Source organism: Chiloscyllium punctatum, chromosome 11 (genome assembly GCF_047496795.1).
Source record: "Chiloscyllium punctatum isolate Juve2018m chromosome 11, sChiPun1.3, whole genome shotgun sequence".
NCBI lineage: Eukaryota > Metazoa > Chordata > Chondrichthyes > Orectolobiformes > Hemiscylliidae > Chiloscyllium > Chiloscyllium punctatum.
The window spans coordinates 72,878,100-72,891,878 of NC_092749.1; the positions used below are offsets into that span (position 1 = coordinate 72,878,100).

Here is a 13,779-nt window from a genome sequence, read left to right on the forward strand (position 1 = left end):
AGTGGGCAACACTGTTACTGGTATTGATGTTAAATAATGGGAAGTGTTCTAAAGAAAATTTTAGTATTAGTAAAAAATCACTATCCTTGAGTGCAAACACCTGTCAAAAAGATAGCCACAGCAAGTCAGAATAAAGCTTCAAATTACAACTGTAGAAATGCAACAGCATCGATACTCAAAGATACAAAGAATTGCCAAGGTGACAAAATAAATTCAGCTCCACAAAGAGATTTGCACTGAATATTGGAATTATTATACCCAAATGGAATATTCTCAGCTTTTCATGGAGAGGACTGGAATTGCAGTGGAGGTAAAATGTCATGCTTCAATGGTACAAAACTCTGGTTAACACCTACATCAAGTATTCAGAGCATTGCTGAGCACTACACCTTAGAACGGATGTATTGGCCTTGAATGGAGTGCAACATTTATTTAACCGAATGATGCCTAGATTGCTAGGGTTAAATTGAAAAGGCAAAGTTTGGTTGTAGATAAGATAAATAGGTAAATTGACTCAATCTTGCAGTATATTAAGGGGAGCAGAATGGAGAATTTGGGACAAAGTCTTTCTGTTGGTTAAGGAGTCTTGAACTACAGCATACCGTCTGAGGACTAGAACCAAGCCTTTCAAGAGTAAAGTAAAGAAATACAATTGCACACAGAACCTTTTCAAGTATAGAAAACACTGCCAGTCATGGCGGGATCTAAAAGTTGAAGTTCTGAATTGGAGGAAGGTCAATTTTGACTGTATTAGGCAAGATCTTTCAAAAGGAGAAAGTGAGGGCTGCAGATGTTAAAGATCAGAGTCAAGAGGGTGGTGCTGGAAAAGCACAGCAGGTCAGGCAGTCTCCAAGGAGCAGGAGAAAAGATGTTTCAGGCATAAACCTCATGAAGGGCTTAAGTCTGAAATGTCAATTCTCCTGCTCCTTGATGTAAGAACTTTCAAAAGTTAATTGGGGGCCAATGTTCACAGATAAAGGAACAACTATAAAATGGGAAGCCTTCAGAAATGAGATAATGAGCGTCCAGAGACAGTATATTCCTGTTAGGGTGAAAGGAGAGGCTGGTAGGTGCAGGAAATGCTGGATGACCAGAGATTTTAGGTTTTAGTCAAGGAAAAGAAGGAAGCATATATCCGGTATAGACAGGATAGATTGGGTGAATCTTTTGAGTGTAAAGGCAGTAGGATTATACTGAAGAGGGAAATCAGGAGGGCAAAAAGGGGACATGAGATAGCTTTGGCAAATAGGGTTAAGGAGAATCCAAAGGGATTTTATAAACACATTTTAAGGACAAGAGGGTAACTATGGGTAGAATAGGGTCCCTCAAAGATCAGCAAGGCAGCCTATGTGTGGAGCCACAGGAGATGGGGGAGATACGAAACTAGTATTTTGTATCCATGTTTACTGAGCAAGATATAGAATGCGGAGTGATAGATGGTGACATCTTGAAAAATGTCCATACTACAGAGGAGGATGTGCTGGATGTCTTGAAATGCATAGACATGGATAAATCCCCAGGACCTGATCAGATGTACCCTAGAACTCTGGGAAGCTAAGGAAGTGATTGCTGGGTCCCTTGCTGAGATAGTTGTATCATCGATAGTCACAGGTGAGGTGCCAGAAGACTGAAGGTTAGCTAACATGGTGCCATTATTTAAGAAAGATGTTAAAGAAAAGCCAGGGAACTATAGACAGTTGAGCCTGATGTCAGTGGTGGACAAGTAGTTGCAGGGAATCCTGAGGGACAGGATTTACATGTATTTGGAAAGGCAAGGACTGATTAGGGATAGTCAACATAGTTTTGTGCATGGAAAATCATGCCTCACAAACTTGATTGGGTTTTTTGAAGAAGCAACAAAGGATTGATGAGGGTAGAGTGGTGGACGTGATCTATGTACTTCAGTAGGGCGTTCAACAAGGTTCCCCATGGGAGACTGATTAGCAAGGTTAGATCACATGGAATACAGGGAAACCTAGCCATTTCGATACTGAACAGATTGAAGGTAGAAGACAGAGGATGGTGTTGGAGGGTTGCTTTTCAGACTGGAGTCCTGTGACCAGTGGAGTGCCACAGTGATCAGTGCTGGGTTCACTACTTTTCATAATTTTATATAAATGATTTGGATGTGAGCATAAGAGGTTATAGTTGGTAAGTTTGCAGATGACACCAAAATTGGAAGTGTAGTGGACAGTGAAGAAGGTTACCTCAGATTAAAATGGGATCTTGATCAGGTGGACCAATGGGTTGAGGAGTGGCAGATGGAGTTTAATTTCGATAAATGTGAGGTGCTGCATTTTGGAAAAAATAAATCTTAGCAGGACTTATACACTTAATGGTAAGGTCCTGGGGAATGTTGTTGAACAAAGAGACCTTGGAGTGCAGGTTCATAATTCCGTGAAAGTGGAGTCACAGCTAGACAGGACAATGAAGAAGGTGTTTGGTATGCTTTCCTTTTATTGGTCAGAGTATTGAGTACATGAGTTGGGAGGTCATGTTGCGGCTGTACAGGACATTGGTTAGGCCACTTTTGGAATATTGCATGTGAATCTGGTCTCCATCCAATTGGACAGATGTTGTAAAACATGAAAGGCGTCAGAAAAGGTTAACAACAAGATGTTGCCAGGGTTGGAGGGATATGAGCTATAGGGAGAGGCTGAATAGGCCAGGGCTGTTCTGCCTGGAGTGTCGGAAGCTGAGGGGTGACCTTTTATAACGGTTGATAAAGTCATGGGGGGGCATTGATAGGATAAATAGACAGTCTTTTACCTGGGGTGGGTGAGTCCAGAACTGGAAGGCATAGGTTTAGGTGAGAGGGAAAAAATTTAAAAGGGACCTAAGCGGCAACATTTTCACAGAGGGTGACGTCTGTATGGAATGAGCTGCCAGAGGAAGTGGTGGAGGCTGGTACAATTGCAGCATTTAAAAGGCATCTGGATGGGTATATGAATAGGAAGGGTTTGGAGGGATATGGGCCAAGTGCTGGAAAATGGAGTACATTTGGTTAGGATATCTGATCGGCATAGACGAGTTGGTCTGAAGGGTCTGTTTTCGTGCTGTACATCTGACTCTAAAATTAGTGATGAATTAATTTAAAATTGAGATGGGTATTAAAGGATATGGGGAAAGGTGATATATGGAGTTAGTGATGGAGTCATCAAACCAGGATCTTCTGTCCACCATGTCTGTCGATCCAGAAGCACCAAACTCTGTTAATCCAATTTACCTATACTTGGTGCATAGCCTCCTACGGCTGGGCATTTTCAGTACTCCTCCAGCTGCTGCTTCAATGTTCCAGGGGTACCTGCCTCCACCACCCTCTCAGGCAACATGTTCCATATCTGCAGCACTCTGGCTGGAAAAACCAGATTGTTCGAATCTCCCCTAAACCATTTGCTCCTCGCCTTTTTAAACTTTTGCCTTCTGGTCTAGCACATGTCTGCTCTGGGGAAGAGATTCTCATGATTAACTCCTGTCTATGCTTATAATTTTCTATACCTCCATCAAATTCCATCCCCAATTCCCTAACTTCCTCAACATTTTCTGCTCCAATGAAAAGAAACACAGCCTATCCAGTCTCTCCTCCCATGTTAAGACTTTTTGTCCCAGGCAGCATTCTGGTGAATCTACTCCTCACCCTCTAATACAATGACATTCTTCTGATCGCTTGGGAACCAGAACTTTTGTTGGTCAGAGTATTGAGTACATGAGTTGGGAGGTCATGTTGCAGCTGTACAGGACTTTGGTTAGACCACTGTTGGAATATTGCAAGTAATTCTGGTCTCCTTCCTATCAGAAAGATGTTGTGAAACTTGAAAGGGTTCAGAAAAGATTTACGAGGATGCTGCCAGGGTTGGAAGATTTGAGCTATAGGGAGAGGCTGAACAGGCTGGGGGTGTTTTCCCTGGAACGTTGGAGGCTGAGGGGTGACCTTTTATAGAGGTTTACAAAATTGAGGGGCATGGATAGGGTAAATAGGAAAAGTCTCTTCCCTGGGGTTGGAGAGTCCAGAACTAAAGGGCATAGGTTTAGGGTGAGAAGGGAAAGATATAAAAGAGACATAAGGGGCAACTTTTTCATGCAGAGTGTGGTATGGGTATAGAATGAGCTGCCAGAGGAAGTGGTGGAGGCTGGTACAAATGCAGCATTTGGATGGGTATATGAATGGGAAGGGTTTGGAGGGATATGGGCCGGGTACTGGCAGGTGGGACTAGATCGGGTCGAACTACCTGGTCGGCATGGACGGGTTGGACTGAAGGGTCTGTTTCTATGCTGTACATATCTATGATTCTATGACTTCCTTGCTTCTATATTCAGTGTCCTGGTTAATGAAGTGCATCTTGTATGATCCCTTCACCCTGGTTAATTGTGCTGATCCCTTCAGGGATCTAGGGACTTGTACACCAAGGTCTCTGTTCCTCAGTACTCCCTCGGGACCTACACTTCATTGTGTATATCTTTCCTTTATTAGACGTCCCAAAATGCATCACTCCTCTCTTATCTGAATTAAATTCAATCTGCCATTGCTTTGCCCAATTTACCAGCTGTTCAATATCTGACTGGAACCTGAGACTCAAAGAACTGTGGATGTTATAAATGAGAAACAAAAACAAATTAGTGGAAAGAACCAGCAGGTCTGGAAGCACCTGTGAAGAGATATCGTAAGTTTACATTTCAGGTTGAGTTACGCTTCCTCAGAACTCTAGATAGTGCACTTTGAAGTGCTGCTCCGCTCTCTGACCAGATTTCTCTTCCAATCATTTTCCTTGTCCACCGTCCTTAATTTCATTATTGTTCCTGGTATTCAACCAAGGTATTTGCTAAAACTCTCTTCCACAGCCCATATTGCATTCCTCAGTTACTGCCTCTGCCTCCGATTCATCCCATATAGTTTACAACTCCAGTTTCACAAAGTTCTGAGGAAGTCAGTTGACCTGAAACATTAACTCTGATTTTTCAACACAGCTGCTGCCAGATCTGCTGAGTTTTGCTATCCATTTTATTTTTGTGGCCTGAGACCATTCTCTTCACTCCACTTCAGTTTTCATGCCATCTGCCAATTTATAATTACACTTTCCACATTCAAATTCCTAGAATTCCCACCTGCAAGGAATTGTGGGTCAACCTACAGTGTGTGGACTGCAGTGGTTCAAGAAGGCAGCTCACCGCCATCACCACCTTAAGGCACCTAAGGGCAGGCAGTAAATGCTGGCCAGCCACTACTGACCATCCTGATCAATTCCTTTCCAAGCATTGACAAATTCTTCTTTGAGAAATTTTTCCAATAATTTCCCTACCATTGATGTCAGACTAGGTAGTCTGTGTAATTACCTGACCTGTTCCTGTTTTCTTTTTTGAACTAAGGATGAATGACCCCTAGACTGCTAACTGTTTTGATCCTGTTAGCCGTGATCTTAACCAGGCTCAGGAGGTGGCTAACCAAGAGTGGTCTTGTTTCTACATACTTGATTCCAATTATGAACATGCATCACTGTGTTTCTCTTTTTTTTTAATCATACACTTTGAGGAAATGTTGCTGGAGCCTTTGCTTTTGAACTGAGATCATTTTATATTTCTCATTCAAGGTCTCTATATTGATTGAGGTTAATTATAATTTGTTTTCAGGGCCAAGCACCTGTTGAGACAGGTTTTCTTTTCCTTGCCATTTTTTTTTTTCTCTTTTAGGTGCCGAATATTAACAGGTATATCAACAGCACTCCAGTACTTTTCTCAGATGATCATTTAACTTGTCACAAGTGCTCAACATTGAATACCTGTTGGATGATTTGTGTAGCCATCACAGTCACTTGATCCTGAGTGTTCACTTGCACACCCCTCAATGTTCTGCTGGCATGTGATGGAAATTGAAAATGTTACATTGCTTTGCCTACCTTCTGGCCTTTTTCTAGTTCAAAGGAGTCCTACTTGACGTACTTTTACTGCTTCAGCTGCTTATCACTTTTTATATTGCTTATTGTGAAATATAGTTTGCTCCATGCTTCTGTGAAGCATCTCTCTGTTTGACTGTTAAAGTTGCTCTACAAATACAAGTTGTTGCTTGTTCATGTCCATGTCATTAACTGTTTTGAAAACTGAGCTTTGCTTCATCAAGTCAGCATGAATCATGTACTTTTGAAGGTAAATAAACTTTCCTGTACAAATAAATCTTATTAATTATTTAATATCTTCACTTTATTATGTAGGGCTGGATGATTGCTTACAGTGTTACGTTTGCAACTTTGAGCGAGAGAAGATAAATGGTGAGCAGCTCCTACAGATTACTCACCAGGACCTTGAAGAATTAGGAGTAATTCGCATTGGTCACCAAGAACTGATCCTGGAAGCTGTGGATCTGCTTTGTGCTTTGGTAGGGTTTTATTTTCTTCAAAATTGTTCGTTCCACTGTAGCCAATTCATTGGGTTTCTTATTTTTAAAACATAATCTATTTTGCTCTTGAGAGTAACCATATCTTATTAATGTATAATTTGTTGTTTTATCTAGATGATTAAACATTTGATACAAAAGATTTCCATGACACAGGTTTGTTTTTCATTACTTATGGAGCACCATGTCTGATGATGATATTGGAATAACTTCTAGACTAGATTCTCCAAAGGCTCGTGGATCTCCAGAGTATCAACAATTTATAAAGGTGATTTGGACTGAACTTTTTATCTTTGGAAGGAGAATGCTGTGGAGAAACCTGATAGATATCTTTAAAATCAAAAAGTGTTTTAGAGAGTATAAACCTAGAGGTGTTTTCATTTGCAGGGTTGTCCAAAAACTAGAGGCTCTGAATATAAAATAATCACTAGTAAATTTAATATGGAATTCTGGAGAAACAGTGGCAAGAGTGTAGGGGTTTGCTACCACAAGGAATGGTCGAGGTGGATCGCATTCGTGCACTTACTTGTAAACATGGATCGTGAATGTCGATGAATTGTTTTCTTTCAACTTTTTTTATTATTTTGAGGACATGAAGGTTTGGGTACATCAGTTCTGTTGTTGACTTGCTCTTTTTAGTGTCACAGGGTCATTTCCACTTTCCTTTCAGTAAGGGAGAGCAGCTTACGAAGGAAGGCTGAATCAGAACTCTTACCAGAAGATTTTCTTTTTGTTACTTCGCCATACAGGAGGGAGGTAGAAATTTAAGGATTTTAAAACTCATTTGCAGACTGATTTTCTTAATTTACTACATAAACAACTCAGCCATTTTGTCTACCATGCCGCCCCCACTGCTTGAATAAGACAACATTGTGGATGCAATTCGCAATGAGTCATCCACAGCTCTTGGTTGAAAGCTGTGTCTTTTCCTAAGTGGTCTTTTATTTGAATGAAGGCTTAGGTTTATGAGTTTGGCATTGTCCTGCCTCCTCTCTGCTGCATACCCCATTCATCTGGCTCAGTTTCATCCTGGTAAATAGAATAGATAATAGACAATAAGTGCAGGAGTAGGCCATTCTGCCCTTCAAGCCTGCACCACCATTCAATATGATCATGGCTGATCACCCTTATTCAGTATCCTGTTCCTGCCTTATCTCCATAACCCTTGATTCCACTATCCTTGAGAGCTCTATCCAACTTTTTCTTAAATGAATCCAGAGACTGGGCCTCTACTGCCCTCTGGGGCAGAGCATTCCACACAGCCACCACTCTCTGGGTGAAGAAGTTTCTCCTCATTTCTGTCCTAAATGGTCTACCCCGTATTTTTTAGCTGTGCCCCCTAGTTCGGCACTCCCCCATCAGCAGAAACATGTTTCCTGCCTCCAGAGTGTCCTATCCTTTAATAATCTTTTATGTCTCAATCAGATCCCCTCTCCGTCTTCTATACAAGCCCAGTCGCTCCAGTCTTTCAGCGTAAGGTAGTCCTGCCATTCCAGGAATTGACCTCATGAACCTACACTGCACTCCCTCAATAGCCAGAATGTCTTTCCTCAAATTTGGAGACCAGAACTGCAAACAGTACTCCAGGTGTGGTCTCACCAGGGCCCTGTACAGCTGCAGAAGAACCTTTTTGCTTCTATACGCGATCCCTCCTGCTATGAAGGCCAGCATGCTATTAGCCTTCTTCACTACCTGCTGTACCTGCATGCTTACCTTCATTGACTGGTGTACAAGAACACCCAGATCTCTTTGTACTGCCCCTTTACCTAAATTGATTCCATTTAGGTAGTAATCTGCCTTCTTGTTCTTGCCACCAAAGTGGATAACCATACATTTATCCACATTAAACTGCATCTGCCATGCATCTGACCACTCGCTTAACCTGTCCAGGTCACCTGTAATCTCCTAACATCCTCCTCACATTTCACCCTGCCACCCAGCTTAGTATCATCAGCAAATTTGCTAATGTTATTGCTGATACCATCTTCTATATCATTAACATATATTGTAAAAAGCTGCGGTCCCAGCACGGATCCCTGTGGTACCCTACTGGTCACTGCCTGCCATTCGAAATGGAGCCGTTTATCACTACCCTGTGTTTCCTGTCAGCCAACCAACTTTCAATCCAAGTTAGTAACTTGCCCCCAATACCATGCACCCTAATCGGCTTTGAGGAAAGCTCGTAACTACGATTGGTTCCTTGGTGAATGTGATAAGGAGGTCCATTTGAGGTGTGGTAGTTATGCCAGCATCTTGGAAAGCTTGTAAGTATTGCCGCCACACACTTCAGGTGAAACTTGGCTGGGTGAGTCTGTTATTTACTTCTCTGGCAGTTAAATCTCTGTGGTACCCATGACACATTAAGTTTCTCTCCATCTCTCCATCTCTCTCGCAACAGCTTCAGTCCCCTCTTCAGTGCCTTGTGCTGGGCACAGCAGGGTATGACAATTCTAGAATCTCTTCCAATGTCATATTGAAGAACATTTCTGAATCTATCAAGACAGCGGGGCCTCTGCTTAATGCATTAGTTTGCTCCATTGGTGATGCTGTAGTGATATAGTTCCTGTTGTATCTCTATATACTTTTGAGTTCCTCACTGCGTCAGCAGTCAGGTCTTGGTTGGCTATCCTCTGCTTTCTAGGGTCCTGCCATTGAGGCTACTTGATAGAGAGAACATCTGTAGATTCTAATGTTGGATAAAACAATCATGTAGCACCCTTGATATCTGATGCAGACCTATGTATGATGCTCTTGTGGTGGCCACAGACCACCTGCACATAAATAAGTTGAAGCCTTTTCAATTAACAAAGACAAATGACTCATCAGATTGTGATTGCTTAAAATCAAGGCACCCCCTTGGACTAATGGAAATTACGTGAGACCCTCTTGTGGAGCAGTAGTAGTGTCCCTACACCTGAACTTGTGGAGGCCTGAGTTGAAGAAATTTGCTCAGAAATGTGTAATAATATCTGTTTAGATTTATTAGAAAAATAGGTTATATTTTTTAAAAAAGGGAAATTTATGTGAAGTTACCAGCTTTCTGGGTCCAACTGCCCTCATTCATGTCAAAGCCAATATCATTGGAAATCCTAATGCATAAGATACTGGTGTTTTGAGTCACTTATTGTACATGACACATGTGGGCTACAACCCCATTGTTCCACTGCTGGATCTGAAACCTCCCTATACCATCAAAGTGTCTGCCGCTGATGCTGGAACTTTACTTTCAGAATACAGGGGAACCTCTATTTATCCGAACTTGATGAGCGGGCGCTATTTTGTTCGGTTAACCGATTAAATGCCTTTCCTCTGGGGCTCTGAGCTTTTAAAGTCTGCTCCCTGTTCAGGAGACTGCAGCCGCCCCCAACCCCATGCAACACCTCCCCCTGTCCACAACCCCATGCAACACTGCCCCCTGCCCCCAACACCGTGCAACATCAACATCTGCCCCCACCCCCTCTCCGGGTCAGCTGGACTGGACACCAACAACAAGACTGCTGCAGTTGCCTTTGTGGGGTGAGTCTCCAAATTGCACGCGTGCACACAGCCCCACACACAACTTTTTTACTGCAACTTTTTGACAGGTTCCACCTTTGCCCTGTACAGGACAATGTTGGAGAGATTATCTGGGGAAGGAGGGTTTAGGGTACACCCCTTTGTAGAGCTCCAGGGAAAGTGTGAGGAGCGAGAGGGCAGGCAGGCCGTCATTTGGAGAAGGTGCCTGTTTAATCAGTAAACAAAAGATGCGATTACTGTTGGAAACCATGTCTTTGAAGTAATGTTTCCATAGGAACTCGAGATCTCCTTCGTATAATCCAATTTTCAGATAATTGGTATTCGGATAATCGAGGTTCCTCTGTACAGCTGCAGACTACTATGGAAAATAAATGATTTGCTTTCTCATGGCTTTTCTATTCTACAAGGGATCTATCACAATGTTGTTTGGCTCTGCATTTATGAAGGAGCCCTGATTGGAGTCTCCTGTTAGAGCTCCGTATGTCTTTTTATTTAAAAAATGAGAGTCAGCATAACATTATCCTCTTCAGAAATCCCATTCCTTTGCCTTCATTTGAATTGCAACTCTGTGTACAGCTGCATGTAACTATTATAAAGTCCAATGCTGTTAAAGTTGCTGTTCCTGTTACTGTGGCTACTGGATTGTAGCAAACTGCATTTCCTTCTTAGTGTGTTCAAACAATAGTGAAATGAGTAGTTCCCATTTTGATCACAAATACTTGTAGACAAGATGTTGAAGTGGAGCACAGATAACTTGGGCACTTGGTATTCATGAACAAAGTTGCTGTTCTTAGAAAGCCATGCGTTCACGCAAATGCAATAACTCCAGAAAATACTAACATTTCATTGTGGCTTTCCACAAGCTTACTAATTTCAGCCTTCAGACTGTTGCTAGCTGGTCAGTTCCCATTGATCAATAACTTCCTGCTGTGCACTTGACTCCTTCATCCTGACGCGATTTAAAAAAAATCTTGGAACCATGCATTGCTTGCAAAGTCAAAATGCAGAGTTAAATAAACTTAATTGTCTTAATTGCTTTCCTGTCAGAATGAAATGAGTCTAATGATGAACTGTGAATCAAGCCCAGCATTGTCTTTCAGGAATTGACTCTTTGTATGCAAACATGTCCATCTCCCCTTGGCAGGGAAAGTTCAACCCCAGTGTATGGGGTTAAAAAGGAGATTTATAATTCTTTCTATTACACAGATAAATTGAAAGTTGTCCATTTTATTATGCATAAGATTGTCCCAGAGTAATGCTACGACCTCCTGGGCTCTCCTTAAACCTGTTTTCCTTTGCTTATCCAGTTTTTGCTTTTAAAAGATGCAATAGTCTTTGCCTCAAGAGTTCTTTGTGACACCATGTACCATTTTCCAGTAATTGTTTATTTTAAAAAAAAATGTTCTTTATCTCCTCCTTTTAATGAAAACGATAAATTGTTAATTCAATCCTCACTGAATCTCCAAAGGACATAATCTTCTCCTAAGCATATTCACAACATTTTAAGACACCTTTTTTAAAAAAAAGTTAATTTACTTCAGTTACGGAACAGGGTCTACTTCACTGAAACTTAAGTTACCTCCCCTTGGCAACATTCTGATGAATTTTTATACTTTAACATTAAAGTTCTTCAGATATTAGCATAAGTGTACATCTTGTACAAATTTGCCATTAGTACTTGAATCTTGTACTCTGTGCCCATATATATCTCTTCAATGATGCAGTCCTCTTTTCCATGAATATGTTTAATTTGCATGGTATTCATTTTTCATTTAAGAATATCTAACTTGTAATGTATTTATTACCCAACTGATTTTCCTTTATGAAAAATGAGCTCTAATTTTACAAAATAAAAATGTTCATGCAGTCTAGGAATGCTGTTATAGTAGGTCCTAGTTATTAATGGCTTTGAGTTCTGTGGTCAAATCAGTAACTTTGGAGGATTGTACGAAGTTATGTTCTTGGCATAAGTTCTGACATAATGTTTGAGAGACTCATAGGACTTATTAACGTATTCAATCTCTTTGTTTTGCTTAAGGATTAGTGAGGAGTTTGAGACTGTAGCTAATTTTATTCAAGAACTAGGACATCTACAGCTACTGGAGTTGGTTAGTTTAGACATTCCTTGTCTTTTGGCAGCCATCTCCTGAATTTCCTATAACTTGATTGCCTTACTGAGGGAAGGCTGTTACATTCTCCATCTGTTTTGACTTTTATGAATCGTACATTTTAGGGTTGGTGAAACAGTATTATGGGTTCTTCATTCAAAGATAAGGCTAACTATTGCACACCTAATTTGTACCTTGCTGCTTTCAGATGGACTATTCTCTATCCTGTTGAGGTGTGTAATGATTATCATTAGTTTAAGTTGTGGTACCTCAAATAAATGCATATAATTTTGGAGCTACTGATTTAAATGGATCATTAAAACAAGGTCCTAACTGCTTGATGACTGTTTCAATGTCAAATAGAACTGTTCAAGGATGATAGCAGCAAGGTCAGGATATCTGGTTGGCATGGACGAATTGGACAAATGGGTCTGTTTCAGTGCCGTATATTCGTATGACTCTAAACTTCAATTTATAAAACATATTAAACATGTTAAAATATCCCAAAGCGCTTCACAGAAGCAGTTAAGAGTATAAGGACAGCAGATGCTTGAGAACACTACAACTGCAAGTAGTTCTCCTCCAAGTGTCTCACTGTCCTATTAGATTCCTATTCAGTCACTGTCACTAGGTCAAGACCCTGGAATTATCTTCATAACAGCACATTGAGAGTACCTAAAAACCTAAGGAAGGTAGGTGACCACTGTTACTTCATTTAATGTTGGTCTAACTTGCAATGCCTGTATCCCATGAATGGATAGGAGAAAAAGTGGTGGTGAGGTACAGATACAGGGAGAAAGTCTAGACTTTCCGATAGATGGGAAAAGATTTTTTTAGATTAGATTCCCTACATTGCGGAAACAGGCCCTTTGGCCCTCCAAGTCCACACCGACCCTCCAAAGAGTAACCCACCCAGACCCATTCCTGTACTCCCTACTAATGCACCTATTACTGTGGGCAATTTAGCATGGCCAATTCACCTGACCTGCACATCTTTTGGACTGTAGGAGGAAACCCTCGCAGACACTGGGAGAATGTGCAAACTCCATGCAGACAGTTGCCCAAGGCTGGAATCGAACCCAGATCCCTGGCGTTGAGGCAGCAGTGCTAACCACTGAGCCAATGTGCTGCCCTGGTGATGGACAGATCAAGAGGGCAGTGCCAAGTTGGAGGCTCGGGACTGGGATAAGGTGGGGGGGGGAGTTGTGGAAACAGGTGAAATCCACATTAATCCCATGTGGTTGCAGGGTCCCAAGGCAGAAGCTGAGGCATTCTTCCTCCAGGCGTCGAGTGGTTAGGATTTGACAATGGAGGAGGCACAGGATCTACGTGTCCTTGGTGGAGTGGGAGGGCGAGTGAAATGTTCAGCCACCCTAGCACCTTAAGCCTGACAAGAACTATGCAAAGTTAACTTGAGATCCAAACCCTGTGGTAGACTGATACTCTTCAAGAAACATATTGCCTATAATGTTGGAATATACATTGCAAGGCCATGTGCTTCTCAAAACTGTGCCTGTTTTCTCCTAATTTCTTCAGTTGGGTTTCCTCACTGCAGCTTTAAAATGCCCTTATCAAAGTCACATCACAGCATTTCTGTGCCTCCTGTTCACAGTCAATCATTGCTTTTTGTTTCTGTATCTGTCTGAAGTCTTTGTAATAGATATGGGCCTCAGAAACACTTCTGTCAAAGCCTATTTTTATGATCAAATGGATTGCAAAAATCAAATGAGCCTCACGTCTGGATGGAAATACTGATTTGGCTTTTCTTGA

General features: G+C 41.5%; 1 protein-coding gene across 3 annotated transcripts in view; it reads left to right on the plus strand.

Annotated features, from left to right (window-relative positions):
• Nucleotides 1-13,779, plus strand: part of cnksr3 (cnksr family member 3) — a 190,771-nt gene that overhangs the window by 47,740 nt on the left and 129,252 nt on the right. For 2 of the 3 annotated variants that reach the window (XM_072581041.1, XM_072581042.1), the window contains exon 2: nucleotides 6,204-6,367. In XM_072581041.1, coding sequence (XP_072437142.1) covers nucleotides 6,204-6,367 — 164 coding nt within the window. Of the gene's footprint in view, nucleotides 1-6,203; nucleotides 6,368-6,502; nucleotides 6,654-13,779 lie in introns of all 3 variants that reach the window. The other variant, XM_072581043.1, reaches the window with a different exon arrangement.